Source organism: Bufo bufo, chromosome 4 (assembly GCF_905171765.1).
Source record: "Bufo bufo chromosome 4, aBufBuf1.1, whole genome shotgun sequence".
Lineage (NCBI taxonomy): Eukaryota > Metazoa > Chordata > Amphibia > Anura > Bufonidae > Bufo > Bufo bufo.
Window position 1 is genome coordinate 346,571,112 of NC_053392.1, and position 22,685 is coordinate 346,593,796.

At 46.4% G+C, this 22,685-nt stretch overlaps 1 protein-coding gene across 2 annotated transcripts in view; it reads right to left on the reverse strand.

The window, feature by feature from the left end:
* Window positions 1-22,685, reverse strand: part of LOC120998283 (amine sulfotransferase-like) — a 151,963-nt gene that overhangs the window by 31,575 nt on the left and 97,703 nt on the right. For both annotated transcript variants that reach the window (XM_040428907.1, XM_040428908.1), the window contains exon 5: window positions 14,528-14,622. In XM_040428907.1, the coding sequence (XP_040284841.1) occupies window positions 14,528-14,622 (95 nt within the window). The remainder of the gene's footprint in view (window positions 1-14,527; window positions 14,623-22,685) is intronic.

Consider the following 22,685-nt stretch of genomic DNA (forward strand, 5'->3'; position numbering starts at 1 on the left):
TTGTTTCACACTTGTTTGTTATGTATATAATTCCACATGTGTTAATTCATAGTTTTGATGCCTTCATAGTCATGAAAATAAAGAAAACTCTTTGAATGAGAAGGTGTGTCCAAACTTTTGGTCTGTACTGTATATATACAGTATATCTGTCATGATACAAATTCCTCTTGGCTTTAGTTATTGTCTGGGGCACTTTATTTGTTTTTATACTTATGGTGGCCAACCCCTTTAATGTATGTCCCTACGTTCAGCGTCAAGGTGAAAACAAAAATAAAACGTTTAATTCACATTTTACTCTTGGTGGTGTGGGTGGAGAGCCAGAGAACTTACATTTATCATTTACTGGCAGTACCCGATTTCTCCTGTCTGCTGAGGTGGCGCTAGAGTCCAAAATTGTGAAAATTTAGGCCTTTATTGACAGTGGGGCGGGGGCTAACCTAGTTGATAGTCAGTTCGTTCGCATGTATGGATTGTCAACAAGTGCATTAGAAAAAAATATTTCTGTGTTTGCAATTGATTCCGCTCCACTTACTGAAAAATACTTATCACAGATGGTGCAGAACATCAAATTTAAGGGGGGTGATTTTCATCAGCAATTCATTTCGTGTTTTGTGTTGGAGGGTCGGACTGCTCCGTTGGTTTTGGGCTTGCCATGGTTAAGTAAACATAATCCTACCATCGATTGGCAAGCGAGACAGATTCTCGATTGAAGTGATTATTGCACTGAAAATTGTCTTAATACATTGATTTCTGTTGTAACCACAAAAGCTGTACCCTCATTTATATCTGAATTCTCTGATGTATTTTCTTAAAGTAGAGGCCAGGAATTACCTCCGCATCAGGATGATGATTGTCCCATCAATCTTATTCCTGGAGCTAAATTGCCCAAATCTCGATTATATAATCTTTCTGAACCCGAAAGAACGGCCATACGAGAATATATCACCGAGAGTTTGGCTAAGGGACATATCAGACCGTCTAAATCCCCAGTGGCCGTGGGACGGTACTCTCAGGCCATGTTTGGACTTCCGTGAACTTAATCGTATCACTGTCCGTGATCCTTATCCCCTTCCTTTGATCCCAGATTTGTTTAATCAGATTGTCGGTGCCAAGGTGTTCTCTAAGTTGGATTTGAGGGGGGCATATAATCTGGTAAGGATCAAGGAAGGGGATGAATGGAAGACGGCATTTAATACCCCTGAAGGTCATTTTTAGAATCTGGTCATGCCTTTTGGGTTAACCAATGCGCCTGCAGTTTTTCAACACTTCGTTAATGACATCTTTCATCATCTAGTGAGGAGGTTTGTTGTTGTATATCTGGATGATATATAAATGTATTCTCATGATATGAAGACCAATCAGGATCATGTGAGACAGGTGTTACAGATCCTAAGAGAGAATAAATTGTATGCTAAGATGGAGAACTGTGTATTTGCAGTTCAGGAAGTGCAATTCCTGGGTTATCTACTCTCATCCTCAGGTTTTCGGATGGATCCTTAGAAGGTCCGTGCTGTGCTGGACTGGGATCGTCCCGAAAATTTGAAAGCCCTTATGCGGTTTTTGGGGTTCACCAACAACTACCGTAAATTTATTTTGAACTACTTGATTGTGGTTAAACCTTTAACGGACATGACTAGGAAAGGTTCGGATATCTCAGTCTGGTCGGATGTGTCATTACAAGCCTTTTCAGCGGTGAAGGAGTGTTTTGTTTCTACCCCTATACTGGTGCAACTGTATGAGTCACAGCCATTCATTGTGGAAGTTGACGCATCCGCGGTTGGGGTAGGAGAGGTCCTGTCGCAGGGTCCTTCACCTAGTAAATGGCGTCCATTCGCATTCCTATCTAAGAAACTCTCAGCCGCTGAAAAATATTATGATGTGGGTAATAGGGAATTGCTGGCCATTAAAGAGGACCTTTCACTACTGTAGAAACTAAAAACTAACTAGATCAGTGGGCAGAGCGGCGCCCAGGGGTCCCTCTGCACTTACTAGTATGTCTGGGCGCCGCTCCGTTCGCCCGGTATAGGCTCCGGTGTCTGCGCTCCCTCTGACTGATTTCTTGTATGAGGCGTGTCCCTTGCTGCAGCTCTGGCCAATCGCAGCGCACAGCTCATAGCCTGGCTATTGACAACTCTTTGCGGTTGTCTAAACTCTATTCGATACACGTCCCCTGATAGGGGATGTAACAGGGATTAAACTGATAAGAATAGTACTACTTAACACACCACTCATATAGGGTGGCACAGTACATTGCACTGCGCACGCGTAGTGGCCCAAATTGGAAGTAAGAGGACCAACCAAGCATCTTTTTCCATCTCCCGGTTCCTAAAATCTATTCCATACACCGGCCCCTGATAGGGAACGTAACAGGGATTAAACTGGTAAGAACTGATTTTTTTAATAAAAAAAAAAGACAGAAATGCACAATGGCTGTAGGCTCATGCGTCCTTTTGCGGAGGTGACAAACCTGGTCAGTCAAACCCAAGACAACATCATCGACCTCATCCCATATGCGTTTTTTCTGGAGCGTGCCCTGCGAAGAGTGCTGGATCAGGCCGTAGATGAGCATGAAGAGGAAGAGTTGAGGTCACCATCACCACCAGAAGCATCCTTGTCGTCGTCGATTGCTGGACCTGCGGCAACGCAGAGAGGAGTCTGAAGAAGAGGAGTCAGAGGAGGAAGGTAGCTTTGAGGAGGTGGAAGATCAACCACAGCAGGTGTCCCAGGGGGCTTGTTGTCACTTTTCGGGGACCCTTGGTGTTGTACGTGGCTGGGTGGAGGAAGAGACCTTCAATGACATCAGTGAGGACAAGGAATGGGACATGGCTAGCTTGGTATCCAACCTTGTGCAAATGGGGAGTTTGCGGTTGTGCAAATGGACTGTTTGCGGTTGTTTGCGGTGCGTTAAACGGGGAGTTTGGTCTGTCACTGTGAAGCGAGTGTAACCCTTACACTACCTAATCGATACAACATCATACCTGATGTTTTAAAGCACGTTATTCCAAACAATTTAGGAATGTTAGGTGATTTATGCCCTTTATGGATTAAAACCCGACTCTGCGTCAACTACGTCATTTTCCATGGGAGTTTTGCCATGGATCCCCCTCCGGCATGCCACAGTCCAGGTGTTAGTCCCCTTGAAACAACTTTTCTATCACTATTGTGGCCAGAAAGAGTCCCTGTGGGTTTAAAAATTTGCCTGCCTATTGAAGTCTATGGCGGTTCGCCGGTTCGCGAACATTTGCGGAAATTCGCGTTCGCCGCTCGCGAACTGAAAATTTTATGTTCGCGACATCTCTAATCCTGGCCCGATGTTGTCCGAAGGGGTAGTAATATCCGCCCTATACCCCGACCTTGAGGCAGAGGTGTTGGAGGCCCAGGGAGAAGCACCGGATTCTTGCCCTCCGGGGAAGTTGTTTGTTCCTTCTGAGCTACGTCACAAGGTGTTCGAGGAACATCACTGTACTGTTCTCACAGGACACCCAGGGAGCAGATCCACTATCGATCTCATATCTCGTAGATTCTGGTGGCCAGGTTTACGCAAGTGTGTTGAGGACTATGTGTCATCTTGTAGTACTTGTGCACATGCTAAGGTGACACATACCCGGCATTCCGTATCTTTACTTCCACTGCCCATTCCTTGTAGACCATGGACTCATTTATCCATGGATTTTATCACAGATTTACATAATTCTTCGGGGAAAACTGATTCTGGTGGTTGTTGATCGCTAGTAAGATGGTGCACTTTATAGCTTTACCAGGTCTTCCCAATGCTAAAACTCTTGCACAGGTGTTTGTCGATAACATTGTGAAAGTACATGGTATTCCTTCTGATGTGGTGTCTGATAGAGGGACTCAGTTTGTTTCCAAGTTCTGAAAGGCGTTCTGTACTCATCTGGGGGTACAGTTGTCCTTCTCTTCGGCCTTTCACACTCAGTCGAACGGACAGACTGAATGCACGAACCAGAATTTGGAGACTTACTTGAGATGTTTTGTCTCAGAGAATCAAGAGGAGTGGTCTTCATTCTTGTCTTTGGCCAAATTTGCCATAAACAACGGTAGACAGGAATCTACTGATAAGTCGCCGTTTTTTGGGGTATATGGGTTCCACCCGCAATTTGGCGCATTTTCTGGCACTGTGACTTCTAGTATACCTGAAGAGGTAAGATTTTCTTCTTCTTTGTCAGCTATTTGGCAAAAAATTCTAAATAATCTGGAATAGATGGGCAAGAAGTATAAATGTATGGCTGACAAGAGACATATGAATGGTCCGGACCTGAGAGTGGGTGATTCTGTGTGGCTGTCCACAAGAAACATTAAGTTGAAAAAAAAAAAAAAAAAATAATAATAATATATATATATATATATATATATGGGAATAGAGAAAATGTGGGCAGCACCACTGTCAAAATAGTATAAACGGAGTGCCAGCGGCTGAGTAGGCGATCCACCTCCAAATAATATAGAAAAAAAGAAATCCGCAGCACATCCAATTGATCAAAAAGTAAAAAGAAGCTTTATTCACCAAGCATGCGACGTTTCAATCCTCTCAATGGGATTTTTCTCAAGCAGTGACGGACACTCTATCACCTGAAGCTGCGGAGAGGTATTTCTATAGGTAAATATCGTGTTTGGATATAGTGTACACTGAGACAGTATATCGTATGGAAAATATTTATTTATTACATTTAGGACATCCAATTCATATAGTAAAAAAAGGTAGATAAAAAGGTCAGTGAGGTGATCGGGTAAACAAAGGGTGATCAAAAATATAAGGGTCCTGAAGGGGTGCAATAAGATCCTTCAGGACTCTTATATTTGTGATCACCCTTTTTTTTACCCGATCACCTCACCGACCTTTTTATCTACCTTTTTTTACTATATGAATTGGATGTCCTAAATGTAATAAATAAATATTTTCCATACAATATACTGTCTCAGTGTACACTATATCCAAACACGATATTTACCTATAGAAATACTTCTCCCCAGCTTCAGGGGATAGAGTGCCTGTTCCACTATATATATATATATATATATATATATATATATATATATATATATATCTTACTTGAACCATTTCCTTAAAGGACTGTGGGGCAGTCCTGGCACAAGAGCACCTAGGTATACTAATTGTGTAGGGTGAGCCACCATCTACTATATTAAGTTTAAAATACCTTCTTGGAAGTTGGGTCCAAGGTTTATTGGTCCATAAAAGATCACTGCCATTGTTAACCCAGTAGCCTTTCGTTTTGAGCTCCCCCAAGCTTTGAAAATTCATAATGTGTTCCATAAGTCGTTGTTGAACCTTTTGAACCGCCTACCTTGCCTCCTGCTCCTGTGATGGTGGACGGTAATTTGGAATTTCAAATCACCAGTATCTCGTGCACTGGAAGGGTTATGAACCGGAGGAGAGGATGTGGGTCCCTCCGGCCGACGTTAATGCTAAGCGTCTGGTGAAAGCTTTTCACAGAGCTCATCCAGATAAAGTGGGTCCTGGGTGTCCGGAGGCCACACGTAGAACGGGGAGTACTGTCATACCCGTGACAGGTAGTAGAAGATCGGAAAGACTGGTTGCACGTCAGTGATCTGACAGCTTCTTTTGGTTTCCCTTTGTCTGTGTGTTGCTAAGTAGTGATGGATGAGCATCGGCCGGGACAGTTCGCGAACGCGATCAAATGTTCGCGAACTGCAAGTTCGCGGCGGGGCCCATACACTTTAATGACAGGCGAACCTGAAAAACCTTCAGCTCATATTTGCAGCCACCAAATAATTACAAGAAGTGCACAAATCGTCCCACAACATGGACAGTGACATACCAGATGTATTATTCGAATTTGCGATCTCCATTCATTATTTTTTTCAATGCGGAATATCGGCAATGTAATTTTCGCCTATACGCATGCGCAAAATATGTGCGGCCTACTACAGCAACTGGGTTTCCACCAGACCGAAGTTGGATGCGATCTGAAAAGATGGTTGGCAACAATTTTCGCGACGTTGAGGAAGAATTTCTGATCACTGTAATTTGACATTAAAGCAGTGTATTTGATTACATTTCACATGCATGTTATAACAATCGCTGTATACGCTGATCGAGTGTTTAACAAAAGTGCCATTGCGAAAATCCCTAACGATGCGATTTATTTTTTCGCGCTACACTGCTTCCAGCTACTGACTGATGGCTGACTGGTGTTGCAAGATGCTAATTCAGAGGTGGAAGTGGAGGAGGAGGTGGAGGAGGAGAAGGGGAGGTTGCAGCCACTAATTGTCACGGCTGTATGTGAGCAACAATAGTATACACAGTAAAAGAGCTACTGACCGGACCCAAACTAGGGAGGATAAAGGGTGACCCCTGTCAGACCCTCAAAGCTCTCCCTATGCTGCTAAAGCACATGCCCGGATCCAAATGGCGGAACGAGGCATGCCCACGTACCTAAGACTGATGACCACTGTAACCCCTACAATAGTGGAAGGGGCACGGCCACCGGTGCCCTACTCAGTATATGGAGGGAACCGTGGCCACCTCAGATCCAGTCAGAAAATAATCAGGTACACAACAATGTCTGTACACTTAGCTGAAGGTGTTGCAGCCGCAGAGAAGACGGATCCAAGGACAGCTGGCAATATCCGGAGTGCTTGCTGCAGCAGAACACAGGTCCAGTGAACTTATAGCTACAAGTGAAGATACTAAAGCAAGAGCTACAACTGAAATGAGAACTATAATCCACACCCTACAATAGGAGGAGGGGTGATATAAAGAGAGGGAAATCAAACGCATGAGGAACAGCTGGGAGGAAGGAAACCAAAAGTAAACAGAGCAGTGAGAACTCCTCCCAGCTCTAGTAGTGACATCATCACAGGGGTGGAGAAACAGAGCTGTGAGAACGTCCCAAAGCTCTGGTAGTGACAGTACCCCCCCTCTACGGGTGGACTCCGGACACCCAGGACCCACCTTCTCAGGATGAGCCCTATGAAATGCCCTGATGAGGCGAGTGGCTTTAATGTCCGACACCGGAACCCACATCCTCTCCTCAGGACCATAACCCTTCCAATGAACGAGGTACTGAAGAGAACCGCGGACAATGCGAGAGTCCACAATTCTGGAAACCTCAAACTCCAGATTGCCATCAACCAAAATCGGAGGAGGAGGCAAAGAGGAGGGTACCGTGGGCTGGACATATGGTTTTAAGAGAGATCTGTGAAATACATTATGTATCTTCCAAACCCGTGGAAGATCAAGACGGAAGGCAACAGGATTGATGACTGACAAGATTTTATAAGGCCCAATAAACTTGGGACCCAATTTCCAGGAGGGAACCTTCAGTTTAATATTTCTTGTAGACAACCACACCAGATCACCCACATTCAGGTCCGGACCAGGCACACGTCTCTTATCAGCCACACGCCTATACCTCTCACTCATCTTTTTAAGATTACTCTGAATCTTTTGCCAAATGGTAGACAAAGACGAGGAAAATCTCTCCTCCTCAGGTAAACCAGAAAGAGCCCCTCCCGAGAATGTCCCAAACTGCGGATGGAACCCATATGCACCAAAGAATGGTGACTTATCAGAAGATTCCTGACGACGGTTGTTCAGAGCAAACTCAGCAAGAGGGAGAAATGAACACCAATCCTCCTGGTTCTCTGCCACAAAACAGCGCAAATATGTCTCCAGATTCTGATTGAGGCGCTCAGTCTGACCATTCGACTGCGGGTGAAAAGCAGAAGAGAAGGACAGCCGAACCCCCAGGCGAGAACAGAAAGCCTTCCAGAACCTGGACACAAACTGCGTGCCTCTATCGGAAACAATATCAGAGGGAATGCCGTGCAATTTAACAATATGGTCGACAAAAGCTTGCGCCAACGTTTTAGCATTGGGTAAACCAGGGAAAGGTACGAAATGAGCCATCTTGCTAAAACGGTCCACCACCACCAGGATCACCGACTTCCCCGAGGAACGAGGAAGATCCGTGATAAAGTCCATGGACAGGTGTGTCCAAGGACGGGAAGGTATGGGTAACGGGAGAAGGGAACCTGAAGGCCGTGAACGAGGGACCTTAGCGCGAGCGCACGTCTCACAAGCAGCCACAAAACCCTCCACCGACTTACGAAGAGCCGGCCACCAAAATCTCCGAGCAATGAGATCTACCGTGGCTCTACTCCCGGGGTGACCAGCAAGAACCGTATCATGATGCTCCTTAAAGAGTTTGTGACGTAGCTCAGGAGGCACAAACAACTTCCCAGAAGGACAACTGGCAGGTGCCTCAGTCTGGGCAGCCTGGACCTCGGCCTCCAAATCGGAATATAGAGCAGAAACAACTACCCCCTCCGCCAAAATGGGACCCGGGTCCTCAGAGTTTCCTCCTCCCGGAAAACAGCGAGAGAGAGCATCAGCCTTCACATTTTTTATCCCAGGTCGGAATGTAACAACAAAATTGAATCTGGAGAAGAACAGAGACCATCTGGCCTGTCTCGGATTCATACGCCTGGCCGACTCCAAGTATGCCAGATTCTTATGGTCGGTAAAAACGGTGATAGGGTGCCTGGCCCCCTCCAACCAATGGCGCCATTCCTCGAAAGCCAACTTGATGGCCAACAACTCCCTATCTCCCACATCATAGTTTCTCTCTGCCGGGGAGAGTTTTTTAGAGAAAAAGGCACAGGGTCGCCATTTGGCAGGAGAAGGGCCCTGGGACAAAACCGCACCCACACCCACCTCGGAAGCATCCACCTCATCAATAAAAGGTAAGGAAACATCGGGATGCACCAAGACGGGAGCAGACGCAAAACTCTCTTTAATCTTAGAAAAGGCTGCAAGCGCCTCCTCCGACCAAGAGGAAAAATCCGCCCCCTTTTTTGTCATGTCAGTAAGGGGTTTGACAACAGAGGAATAATTCAAAATGAACTTTCTGTAATAGTTCGCAAAACCCAGAAAGCGCATCAATGCCTTCTGATTCTCAGGAAGCTCCCACTCAAGTACAGCACGGACCTTCTCCGGATCCATGCGAAAACCAGAAGCAGAGAGGAGAAAACCCAGAAATTGAATCTCCGATACCATAAAAAGACATTTCTCCAGCTTGGCGTACAATTTATTTTCCCGCAGAATCTGCAGAACCTGAAAAAGGTGATCCTGATGGGTCTGAACATCAGGGGAAAAAATCAAAATATCATCAAGATACACCAATACAAATTTCCCCATTAAATGGTAGAAAATACTATTAACAAAATGCTGAAAGATGGCCGGAGCATTCATCAGGCCGAAAGGAATAACGAGATTCTCGAAATACCCGTTAGGGGTATTAAAGGCCGTTTTCCATTCATCCCCCTCTCTGACCCTGACCAGGTTGTACGCGCCTCTCAAATCCAATTTGGAAAACACCTTGGCCCCAACAATTTGGTTGAAGAGGTCCGGGATCAGAGGAAGGGGATAGGGATCGCGAATTGTGATATGGTTCAGCTCCCTAAAATCTAGGCAAGGTCTCAGAGAGCCATCTTTTTTTTTAAAAATAAAAAACCCCGCGGCCACAGGTGACTTTGAGGGACGAATATGCCCCTTCTCGAGACTCTCGGAGATATAAGTTCGCATTGCGATTCTTTCCGGTTGTGAGAGATTGTAGAGGCGTGCTTTTGGCAGCTTGGCGCCGGGAATGAGGTTAATGGGACAGTCAAACTCCCGGTGAGGAGGTAGCTCCTGAACACCGCTCTCGGAAAACACGTCTGAGAAATCAGAGAGAAATGATGGCACAGTTTTAGTAGACACCTCTGCAAAAGTCGCTGTGAGACAATTCTCTCTACAAAAGTCACTCCACTCATTTATTTGCCTTCCTTGCCAATCAATAGTGGGGTTATGTCTAGTGAGCCAGGGTAACCCCAAAACTAGAGGAGAAGGCAATCCGTTAACGACAAAACAAGATATATCCTCCACATGAGTGTCACCTACAGCTAGCCGGACATTGTGAACAATGCCCTTCAGAGATCTCTGTGAGAGTGGAGCAGAGTCAATAGCAAAAACAGATATATCCTTTTCTAATGTGCAAACCTGAAAACCATGCATGGCTACAAATTGAGTGTCAATAAGATTGACGGCCGCTCCACTATCGACAAAAATCTCACAAGAAATGACTTTGCTCTCTAGCGCCACCCTGGCAGACAGGAGAAAACGGGAACTGCAGGTCAGAGGAAAAGCATCAATTCCTACATCAACTTTGCCCAAAGTAGCAGATGAAGCAGAATTTGATGATTCACCTTTTGAGGTTTTTCTCTTATTATCGCTCTTAGTACAGTTCAAGAATCTCCTAGACGGACAAACATTTGCCAAATGACCTATGCCCCCACAACAAAAACACACCATACTCTGAGGACTAAATCCTCTTTTATCAGGGGCAAGTCGACCTAGCTGCATGGGCTCCTCCTCAGAGGGGAGCGAGACAGGATGAGGCCCCTGCACACTGAATGAGTCCGCACCACTGCCCCTAGACTGACAATGGCTGGATAGAGAGGTCTCGTTTCTTTCTCTTAGACGCCTGTCAAGGCGTACCGCCAATGACATGGCAGACTCTAAGGACGTTGGTCTCTCATGGAAAGCAAACGCATCTTTCAATCTCTCTGAGAGACCATGACAGAACTGACTCCGGAGTGCAGCATCATTCCAACCCGAATCAGCTGCCCATCTCCGAAATTCAGAACAATAAAGCTCCGCAGACAGTTTGTTCTGGCATAAAACACGTAAGTTAGATTCGGCCAGAGCAACACGATCCGGGTCATCATAAATCTGCCCCAGGGCCACAAAAAATCTTTCCACGGATCGAAGGGAGGGATCCCCTGATGGCAGCGAAAAAGCCCAAGTCTGAGCATTACCCCTGAGCAGGGAGATGACAATCCTCACCCTCTGCTCCTCCTTACCAGAGGAGTGGGGACACAAGCAAAAATGGAGTTTGCATGCCTCTCTGAAGCGAACAAAATTCTCACTGCCCCCGGAGAACGTTTCCGGAAGTGAGACCTTTGGCTCGCAACAGACTCCATGAGCCGGAGCAGAGCCCAATGCTTGAAGCTGAGTCATAGATTGACGGAGATCCGCTACTTCCAAAGAAAGACCCTGCATGCGGTCAAGCAGGCCAGAAAGCGGATCCATGTAAAAAAAGGACGGTTTTGGTGGATTATAATGTCACGGCTGTATGTGAGCAACAATAGTATACACAGTAAGAGAGCTACTGACCGGACCCAAACTAGGGAGGATAAAGGGTGACCCCTGTCAGACCCTCAAAGCTCTCCCTATGCTGCTAAAGCACATGCCCGGATCCAAATGGCGGAACGAGGCATGCCCACATACCTAAGACTGATGACCACTGTAACCCCTACAATAGTGGAAGGGGCACGGCCACCGGTGCCCTACTCAGTATATGGAGGGAACCGTGGCCACCTTAGATCCAGTCAGAAAATAATCAGGTACACAACAATGTCTGTACACTTAGCTGAAGGTGTTGCAGCCGCAGAGAAGACGGATCCAAGGACAGCTGGCAATATCCGGAGTGCTTGCTGCAGCAGAACACAGGTCCAGTGAACTGATAGCTACAAGTGAAGATACTAAAGCAAGATCTACAACTGAAATGAGAACTATAATCCACGCCCTACAATAGGAGGAGGGGTGATATAAAGAGAGGGAAATCAAACGCATGAGGAACAGCCGGGAGGAAGGAAACCAAAAGTAAACAGAGCAGTGAGAACTCCTCCCAGCTCTAGTAGTGACATCATCACAGGGGTGGAGAAACAGAGCTGTGAGAACGTCCCAAAGCTCTGGTAGTGACACTAATGTAGGTGGTGACAGAAATCCTGATGGAAGTAGGTCCCGCAATCCTTGGCGTTGCTAGCACCTGTGCCATCCCAGAGTACGACTCGCTCCCGGCCTCCACATCGTTCACCCAGTGTGCCGTCAGGGAAATGTTGCGTCCCTGGCCACAAGCACTTGTCCATGTATCAGTCGTTAAGTGGACCTTCACAATAACTGCATTGGTCAGGGCACGGGTGATGTTACGGGACACATGCTAGTGTAAGGTGGGGATGGCACACCGGGAAAAATAGTGGCGGCTGGGGACTGAGTAACGAGGGACGTCCACAAGCCTAAATGGCAACATTTCCAGGGCCAGCAATTTGGAAAGGTGCACATTTAGTGCTATGGCCTGTGGGTGGGTGGCTAGGTATTTGCGCTTTTGTTCAAAGGTCTGGGGTCTGGACATCTGTACGCTGCGCTGGGACACAGAAGTGGATGTGCTAGCTGATGTTGCTTGCAAAAGTCCAGGTGCAGGAGGCATCCGGGCCTGCGTCTTGGACAGGGGATTGTCCAGCAGGTAACACAGGGTAAGAGGAGGCAGTGGTGTGACCCGCAGACACTGACTGTGGACCCAGCCGTTTGGCTCACCTATTAGGGTGCTTTGATGCCATGTGGCAGATTATGCTGTGGTGGTGAGGTTGCTAGTGTTCACTCCCCTGCTCATTTTGGCACGGCACAGGTTGCAAACGACAATTCATTTATCGTTCGCACTTTTCTCAAAAAAGCGCCAGACTGCGGAACACCTTCCCCTTGGCAAGGGAGATTGCCGCAAGGGTGTGCTCCAGGGAACAGCTGCAGGCCTGTTTGGTGTGGCCCGCCTTCTCCCCTTTGCCACCCCACTGCCTCTTCCAGCCTGTTGCGGTGCTGCAGATCCTCCCCCTCTGTACTGCTGTCCTTGCTCGCCTTGCCACCTTCCCAGGTTTGGTCAGTGATTTCATCGTCTACCACCTCCTCTTCCACTTCCTCACTCTGGTCATCCTCCTGACTTGTTGACCTAACAAGAACCTCACTTATTGACAACTGTGTCTCATTCTCATCATCAACCTCTTGAGACACTAATTGCTGTTGACTTATTGGTAACTGCGTCTCATCATCATCATTCACCTCATGAAACACTAATTGCCGTTCCCCACCATCATCTTCTTGTGACTGTGGATGCTCAAGAGTTTTGGCATCAGTGCACACGATCTCCTCATGTCCCTCTCAAGCGGGCTTGGTGAGAGGCCCAAATCAAGAAATGGCGAAGAAAAGAGCTCCTCGGAATATCCGAGTGTGGGATAATTTGTTTGGCAAGACTCTCCATGGTGGGAGGAAGGAGGATCAGGGTGAAGATTCTGTTGTCCAGACTCTTGGCTAATGAGACTGGACTTTGTGGAAGACAGGGTGGTGCTTAACCGACTGGAAGCATTATCTCTTGCAATCCAACCGACCACCTGGTCGCACTGGTCTGACTTCAAAAGTGGTGTCCTGCGCCACCATGCAAACTGGGACATGAAGCTAGGTATTGTGTATTAGTGTGTTTCTTGTGCTCTGGCAGCAGGCACAGTTTCACCACACCCAGGGCCACGGCCTCTGCATGCACCATCAGCAGCACGGCCACTTCCCCGTCCATTACTGCTCGCCTTCAGCATATTAAATGGTATATATGCTTGCAAGTATGTCACACGTACAGTAGCGCAGGTTTTTTAAGTGTATGTGCAAATAAATTGAACTGAATAAAATGTCCGACTGGCTTGATCCCAAACTAAGGAGCATATACGTGACCCCTATAAAACCCTAAGAGCTCATCCTGACTGCTAAGCACATACAAGGGTCTCAAAGGTAGACGATTGTATGCCCCCGTACCTAAGACTGTGTGACACCTGAAAACCCTATAATAGTGAGGAGACACGACCACCGGCTCCCTGCACTACATACGGAGGGAGTCAGGGTCACCTAGAATCAAGCCAGCAAGGAAACACAATACATGAAAGGACTTATCTGAACAAGCTGCAGCAGAAGCCTCCAGCAGTGAACACTTCAATCCACTTCAAGTAGTATAAACCGCAAAGTGAGGCAGTATGGGAGAGAATATAAAGGAAAGAGGATTAGTCTAAATAGGTGACACCTGGGAGAAGGAAATGAGATGAGAAAGTGAAACCAAAACAAAGAACATCATGCAAGAGGTAGAGAAGGACGTCTGTCAGACCTTCTCACAGAACTGGCGGTGACACCTACACTATCTGTCCCTTCTGCTGCAGTTCGCCCTGACTAAGTCAATGACGCGTTCCAATGACGCGTTCCGGCAAGCCAATCACTGTAATGCCAGTAACCAACATGGCTACGGCATTACAGTGGGTGGCAGTACTACCCTGCATGTTTGTTGGCCGCGTAGCAGCCAAAAACCGTGCGGGGAAGAGAATCGAGCATCGCACTCGAGCTCACGCCGAAGTGAAAAAGTATGCTCGCCCAACACTAAGTGATGATCTCTCTTTGCGGTTCATACCCCCTTCGCATGCTCTTAGCGAAAGCTGCAAAATCCAACAAGGAGACCACTACAGCGGTCACTCAGAGCATAGGGAAGCAGTTAGTAGAAAGCACTGACTCCTGGGAACTTGCAGGCATGGCACCTGCAAAATAAAACTTCATTTTCTTGATCATGCCAATAATAAAAGCCATACTAATGGTATGATTATCCGCCTGACCATATCTACCTACCTTTTTCATTTCCTCATATGTCAAAAACAGAATATTGAAATCTTCTTTATGTGTATACCAGCCTCTAACATGATCAAACCACGAGCCACCTATAACTGCAAGGTACAATAAAATAAAATGTAATATCAGTTTAATACACTTACAGCATATGTTGAAAAATAATCATGTTAAGTATTTTACTCATTCCTCAAACAGCAATTTTCTATTTTTCCCCTTCCTTCCCCTTTTTTTGTGTGACAAGTTGAAATTCTAATGGCATCATTTATTCCAGTGTGAAGCTGTAAAAAAAATTCTAAATGGAGTATAACTGGAAAAGAATATACAGGTGAAACTCGAAAAATTAGAATATCGTGCAAAGTTCATTTATTTCAGTAATGCAACTTAAAAGGTGAAACTAATATATGAGATAGACTCATTACATGCAAAGCAAGATATTTCAAGCCTTTATTTGTTATAATTTGGATGATTATGGATTACAGCTTATGAAACCCCAAAGTCACAATAATTGAGGTACCCTTTGCTCGGGGGGGTATGGATTAATTAGCCGACTAGAGTGTGACACTTTGGGCCTAGAATATTGAACCTTTTCACAAAATTCTAATTTTAAGCTGCATTAATGCAATTCCTTTTAATTTGAGTTACTGAAATAAATGGACTTTTGCACGATATTCTAATTTTTAGAGTTTCACCTGTACTATATAGGAGACAGCATTTAGCATCAGGAGCAATAGGATTATTAAAATTTACTTTTATTTCCAATCCAGTTAGAACTTGTGATACACTGCATAGGTCAGACAGGTAGCATTTTTAGGTTTCGGTCCTAATCATAGCATAATAAAAATTGGAAAAGAAAGCTTTTATGGGTTTCATTTTTGCATCGTTGACGGTGTGGTAAAAATCTTTTTTTCTATGGGTCAGTATAATTACACTGTTACCAAATTTATATAATTTTACTTCTGTTTTTAATACTTTTAAACATTTTGAAAAGAAAATTATTTACATTGCCATAACTTTTCATATGTTTTGTCTACAGAGCTGTTTAACGGGCCTCTCTGGCAATGACTTAAAAATAGCCTCCAGCAATCTGTCCAAGAATGTGAGTAGGGCTAGTTGCCTTCACTTTCAGAGCTACCTAGAAGGATAAGGCGACAGGGCCTCACTACACTGCTCTATAATAGGTGGTAATTAGTGTTGATCGAGCACCAAAGTGATCGGGTGCTCGGGTCGAACAACTTGGGATGCTCGGGTGCTCTACCGAGCACTGAGCACAATGGAAGTCAATGGGAGAACCCGATCATTAAACCAGGCACCCCCTGCTCTGAAGAGGGGAGGGTGTCTGGTTCATAGGAAAAGGTCAGAAATTGATGGAAACACCACCGAAATAATTCGGGAACAGCATGGGGAAGATGTCTGGATGCATTTTGGACTCCCAGGTCGCTGCTGGGAACGATATTGTAGGAGTAGTACGCCACTTTTACAGACTGACAATAATACTCACAAAACCGAAGATTTTAGAGGAAAAATTGTTAGGAAACATTCTTTCCTATATATTTACTTATATAAAGTATATAAAGTGCAAGTGCTGCCAAAAATTACAAGTAAGAGGCACTCTGATACAACCTGTATATCACTTAATGGAGGGCCTCATTCACATTGTGGGACAATTGTTCAGGTAGTGGGACTCCTACACTCATAAAGCCTATGCACTAAGTGAAAGGGCTTCCAAAAATTACAAGAAACCGGCACTCCAATACACCCTTTATTACACATAAAGGAGGGCATCATACACCCTTGAAAAATTATGATTGATGACCTGCTGGTGACCCTCAAAAACATTAGGAGCAAGGGCCTGCTGGTGACCCTCTAAAACATTACGGGAGAGGGACTGATGCTGATCTGACCATCTAAAACATTAGGGGTGAGGGTCTACTGCAGAGCTGACTCTCTAAAACATTAGGGGCGAGTGCCGGCTGCTGATCTGAGCATCGAAAAAATTATGGACGAGTGCCTGCTGCTGAGCTGACCATTAAAAACATTATGGGCGAGTGCCTGCTGCTTAGCTAACCATTGAAAAAAATTATGGGCGAGGGCTTGCTGGTGAGCTGACCCTCTAAAACATTATATGTGAGGGCTTGCAGGTGAGCTGACCCTCTAAAAGATTGTAGGTGAGGGCCTGCTGGTGAGCTGACCCTCTAAAACATTATATGCGAGGGCCTGCAGGTGAGCTGACCCTCTAAAAGATTGTAGGTGAGAGCCTGCTGGTGAGCTGACCCTCTAAAACATTATATGCGAGGGCCTGCAGGTGAGCTGACCCTCTAAAAGATTGTAGGTGAGGGCCTGCAGGTGAGCTGACCCTCTAAAAGATTGTAGGTGAGGGCCTGCTGGTGAGCTGACCCTCCACAACATTTGGAGCGAGGACAGACTAATAAGCATGTTGATATGATAGAAGAGTAAAAGGAGGAGGATGAGAAAAGGAAGATTGAACCATATACCCTTTTTTTGTGGTGGAAGGGGTGCATGGGAATACAGTGTATTCAATACATGATAAAAAAAAACACCTTTAAACTGCCGTTATGTTCAGCCGCTTTCCTCTGGTGGAGTAGAGAAGTCAGGGGCAATCCAGGCCTTGTTCATTTTGATAAGAGTCAACCTGTTGAGCATTTTCAGTTGACAGGCGGATACGCTTATCAGTTATTATGCCACCAGCAGTACTAAATACCAGCTCTGACAAAACGCTGGTGGCAGGGCAGGCCAGCACTCTCCAAGGCGTAGCCAGTTCGTGCCACGTGTCCAGCTTGGACACCCAGTAGTTGTAAGGCACAGATGGATCATTGAGAACGCTGACACGGTCTGCTACGTACTCCTTCACCATCTTCTAAGATTTTTCCCTCTTTGTGACACTAGGCCGCGCATCCGAGTGAGGGTGCCAGCGGGGTGTCATGCAACTGTCCTAGGCTTCGGAGAGTGTTGCCCTGCCTCTGTTGGAACTGCTGTGTGTTCCCCCCCTCCCCTCCCCTCCTCGGTTGCCCAAGAAACTACGTACTCTGCTGCAAGAGTTGTCAGTTGAAAAATGTAAGCTATTTTTCCACAAGGACCTTCTGGTATTGCACCATTTTGCTCGTCCTCTGTTGTCCAAAATGCGTAAAACTCCTGGGTCGCAGGAAAGGCAGTCTAACATAAAGTCAGCCATGTGTGCCAGAGTCCCAACAGGCAAGACTCCACTGTCGTCCATCAGGAGGATGACTCTCAATCACCTCATCCTCTTCCTCCTGTTCTGCCCATGCATGCTAAACAGATGGAATTAAACTTCCATGGGTACTACCCTCTGTAGCGGAGGCAACCATCTCCTGCTCCTTCTCCTCCTCATCATCATCATCCAATTTGCGCTGAGAAGACGAACTGAGGGTGGTCTGGCTATCACCCTGTGTAATTTCTTCCCCCATTTCCACCTCTTCCACATGCAAAGCGTCGTCCTTAATTGTGAGCAGCGAGCATTTGAGTAGACAGAAGTGGAATGGTGATGCTGATAATAGCGTTATGACTGCTCACCATCTGTTTTGATTCATCAAAGTTTCTTAAAACCTAACAGAGGTCAGACATCCATGCCCACTCCTTGCTTGTGAAGAGCGGAAGCTGACTGGAAAGGCGACGACCATGTTGCAGCTGGTATTCCACTACTGCCCTCTGCTGCTCACAAAGCGTGGCCAACATGTGGAATGTCGAGTTCCAGTGCGTGATCACGTCGCACAACAGTTGGTGAGCTGGCAATTGTAAGCGCTGCTGCAGCGTTGACAGACCGGCAGCAGCTGTAGATGACTTTCGGAAATGGGCACACACACGGCGAACCTTTACCAGTAGCTCAGGCAAATTGGGGTAGGTTTCAAGAAACTGCTGAACCACTAAGTTGAAGACGTGGGCTAGGCATGGGATGTGTGTGAGCTTGCCGAGCTCCAAAGCCACCACCAAGTTACGGCCATTATCAGACACAACCATGCCTGGTTGTAGGTTGAATAGCGAGAGCCACAGCTCAGTCTGGTCTCTTATCCCCTGCCACAGCTCTGCGGCGGTGTGCTGTTTGTCACCTAAGCAGATCAGCTTAAGCACGGCCTGTTGACGCTTCCCCACTGCAGTGCTACACTGCTTCCAGCTACTGACTGATGGCTGACTGGTGCTGCAAGAGGATAATTCTGAGGTGGAAGGGGAGGAGGAGGCGGGGGAGGAGAAGTGGGGGTTGGAGCCACTAACATAGGTGGTGGTGGAAACCCTGATGGAATTAGGGCCCGCAATCCTTGGCGTAGGTAGCACCTGTGCCATCCCAGGGTACGACTCCCTTCCTGCCTCCACACCGTTGACCCAGTGTGTCGTCAGGGAAATGTAGCGTACCTGGCCGAAAGCACTTGTCCATGTGTCAGTGGTTAAGTGGACCTTCCCAGTAACTGCGTTGGTCAGGGCACGGGTGATGTTATGGGACACATGCTGGTATAAGGCGGGCACGACACACCGTGAAAAATAGTGGCTGGGGACTGCATAACGAGGGATGGCCGCAAACATCAGGCTGCGGAAGGCCTCAGTGTCCACAAGCCCAAATGACAAAATTTCCAAGGGCCAGTAATTTGGAAAGTTGTGCATTTAGTGCTATGGCCTGTGGGTGGGTGGCTGGGTATTTGCGCTTGCGTTCAAATGCCTGGGGTAAGGACATTTTGTACGCTACGCTGGGAAGTGTATGTGGTCGCTGATGGTGCTTGCGTAGGTCCAGGTGCAGGGCGGGAGGCATCCGGGCCTGCGCCTTTGACAGGGGATTGGCAAGCACGTAACACAGGGTAAGAGGAGGCAGTGGTGTGACCCGCAGACACTGATTGTGGACCCAGGCATCGGCCCACCTATTACAGTGCTTTAATGCCATGTGGCGGATCATGCTGGTGGTGGTGAGGTTGCTAGTGTTCACGCCCCCTGCTCATTTTTGTATGGCACAGGTTGCAAATTACAATTCTTTTGTCGTCCGCACTTTCCTCAACAAAGCGCCAGACTGCGGAACACCTACCCCTTGGCAAGGGAAATTGCCGCAAGGGTTTGCTCCGGGGATCAGTTGCAGGCCTGTTTGGTGTTGCCCGCCTTCTCCCTTTTGCCAACCCACTGCCTCTTCCAGCCTGTTGCAGTGCTGCGGATCCATCCCCCTCTGTACTGCTGTCCTCGCTTGGCTTGCCACCTTCCCAGGTTGGGTCAGTGACTTCATCGTCCACCACCTCTTCTTCCACTTCCTCACTCTGATCCTCCTCCTGACTTGTTGACCTAACAACAACCTCAGTTATTGACAACTGTGTCTCATCCTCATCATCAACCTATTGAGAAACGAATTGCCGTTGACTTATTGGCAACTGTATCTCATCATCATCATCCACCTCGTGAAACACTAATTGCCGTTCCACATCGTCATCTTCTTGTGACTGTGGATGCTCAAAAGTTTGGGAATCAGTGCACAAGATCTCATGTCCCTCTTCAAGCGGGCTTGTCGAGAGGTCCAAATGAAAGAATGGCGCTGAAAAGAGCTCCTCGGAATATCTGAGTGTGGGATCACTTGTTGGCAAGACACTCCATGGTGGGAGGAAAGAGGATCAGGGTGAGTATTGTGTTGACCAGACTCTTGGCTACTGAGACTGGACTTGGTGGAAGACAGGGTGGTGCTTTACCGACTGGAAGCATTATCTGCTGCAATCCAACTGACCATCTAGTCACACAGGTCTGACTTCGAGAGCGTTGTCCTGCGCCGCCCTGCAAACTGGGACATGAAGCTAGGTATTGTGGATGATTGTTTTTCTTGTGCTCTGGCAGCAGGCACAGTTTCAATGCGCCCAGGGCCACGGCCTCTGCGTGCACCATCAGCATCACGGCCACTTCCCTGTCCCTTACTGCTCGCCTTCTTCATATTAAATGTTATATATGCTTGCAAGTATGTCACACGTATAGTAGCGTAGGATTTGTAAGTGTATGCAATATTTTTTTTTTAAAGATATTTGGGATGTGGAAGCGTCACATAGGAGAAATACCGCAGATAATGTCGCTGATGTCAGTAGCGACTAATATAAAATTACAGGGAATGTCACAGGTATTTGGGATGTGGAAACCTCACACAGGAGAAATACCGCAAATAATGTCGCTGATGTCAGCAGCGGCTAATATAAAATTACAGGAAATGTTACAGGTATTTGGAATGTGGAAACTTCACATAGGAGATATACCGCAGATAATGTCAATGCTGTCATTAGCGGCTAATAAAAAATTACAGGGAATGTCACAGGTATTTGGGATGTGGAAACGTTACACAGGAGAAATACCGCAGATAATGTCGCTGATGTTAGCAGCGGCTAATATAAAATTACAGGGAATGTTACAGGTATTTGGGATGTGGAAACGTTACACAGGAGAAATATTGCAGATAATGTCGCTGATGTCACCAACGGCTAATAAAAAATTACAGGAAATGTCACGGGTATTTGGGATGTGGAAACGTCACACAGGAGATATACCGCAGATAATGTCAATGCTGTCACCAGCGGTTAATAAAAAGTTACAGGGAATGTCATAGTTATTTGGGATGTGGAAACGTTACACAGGAGAAATGCCTCAGATAATGTAGCTGATGTCACCAGCAGCTAATAAAAAATTTCCTACACTATCTTTACCTTCATCAGCAAAGCTCTCCCTGACTAACACTGAGCCAAACACGTGTGATCGGGTGCTATATAGCCAATCACTGTAATGCCAGTAACCAACATGGCTATGGCATTACAGTGAAGGGCAGTACTCACCTGCATATTTATTGGCTGCGTAGCAGCCAAGAAACGTGTGGGGAGGAGACTCAAGCATTGCGCTCGAGCACATTCTGTATTCGGCCGAATACCGCCATGTGCCGAGCATCGAGATGCTCGAGCCGAACTGGTGTTCGGCCAAGCATGCTCGATCAACACTAGTGGTAATGATGCAATCTTGACCGCGATATGCCATTGTGTCACGGATCGTGTTGCAGAAAGCTGGAACTTATAAATAAACATCCGACTGGCTTGATCACAAACTAAGGAGCATGTGGGTGAGCCCTATAAAACCCCTAGACCTCTCCCTGACTGCTATGCCCATGCAAAGGTCTTTATGGTAGACGATTGCATGCCCACGTACCTTATACTGAGTGACACCTGAAAACCCTATAATAGTGAGGGGACACGACCACCGGCTCCCTGCACTTAATACGGATGGAGTCAGGGTCACCTAGTCTAAAGCCAGCAAGGAAACACAAAAAAAGGAAAAGGACTTATCTGAGGAATCAGCAGTAGCAGCCTCCAGCAGTGAACAACTCATCCAGGAAGAAGTATAAACCGCAAAGTGAGGCAGTATGGGAGGGAATATAAAGGGAGACAATTAGTGTAAATAGGTGACAGCTGGGAGAAGGAAAGGAGATGACAAAGTGAAACCAAAACAAAGAACCTCATGCAAGAGGTAGAGAAGAACGTCTAACAGACCTTCTCACAGAACTGGCGGTGACACATCGTGGCTGAGCAACCTGACAAACTCACTAATATGCAGTATATGCAAGTACCAGGGAGTAATGTTTTGTGAGGCCCCACCCCTTATCCCCAATGGCAGCTCTGCATATAGAGACAACCACTTCTGCTCACTTTCTAGGACAAATTTCTGGTGTCCATTTTAAATCATTCCTGGAGAACCCCTTTAAGGGCACATTTTTTTTGAGGGGCTCTGTAATTTTTATTGACACCATTTGGGGATTTTTATAACTTTTTAATCAATGCTTTTTATTAACTTTTTTTTGGAGGCACGATGAACACAAACTGCTATTTCGCCATCCTATCTTTTTTTCCTGTAAAGCAGTTCTCCAAATGGCATAAATAATTTTATACTTTAATAGTTCCTGCATTTTCAGTCATGGTGATGATGAATATTTTTTCTTTACTTTTAGCCCCCTAGGGGACTTGCAAGCATTAGATCACTTCTACCATAGACTTAAATGCGCGTGGGATTAAATAGATTATCCAGGAAATGATAATGATAACCTATTCTCAGTATAGGTTATCATTATCACATCAGTGGGGCTCTGAGTTCATGCACCCCCATCAGCTGCTTTACATAGCCACCACACTCACCAGAGCTC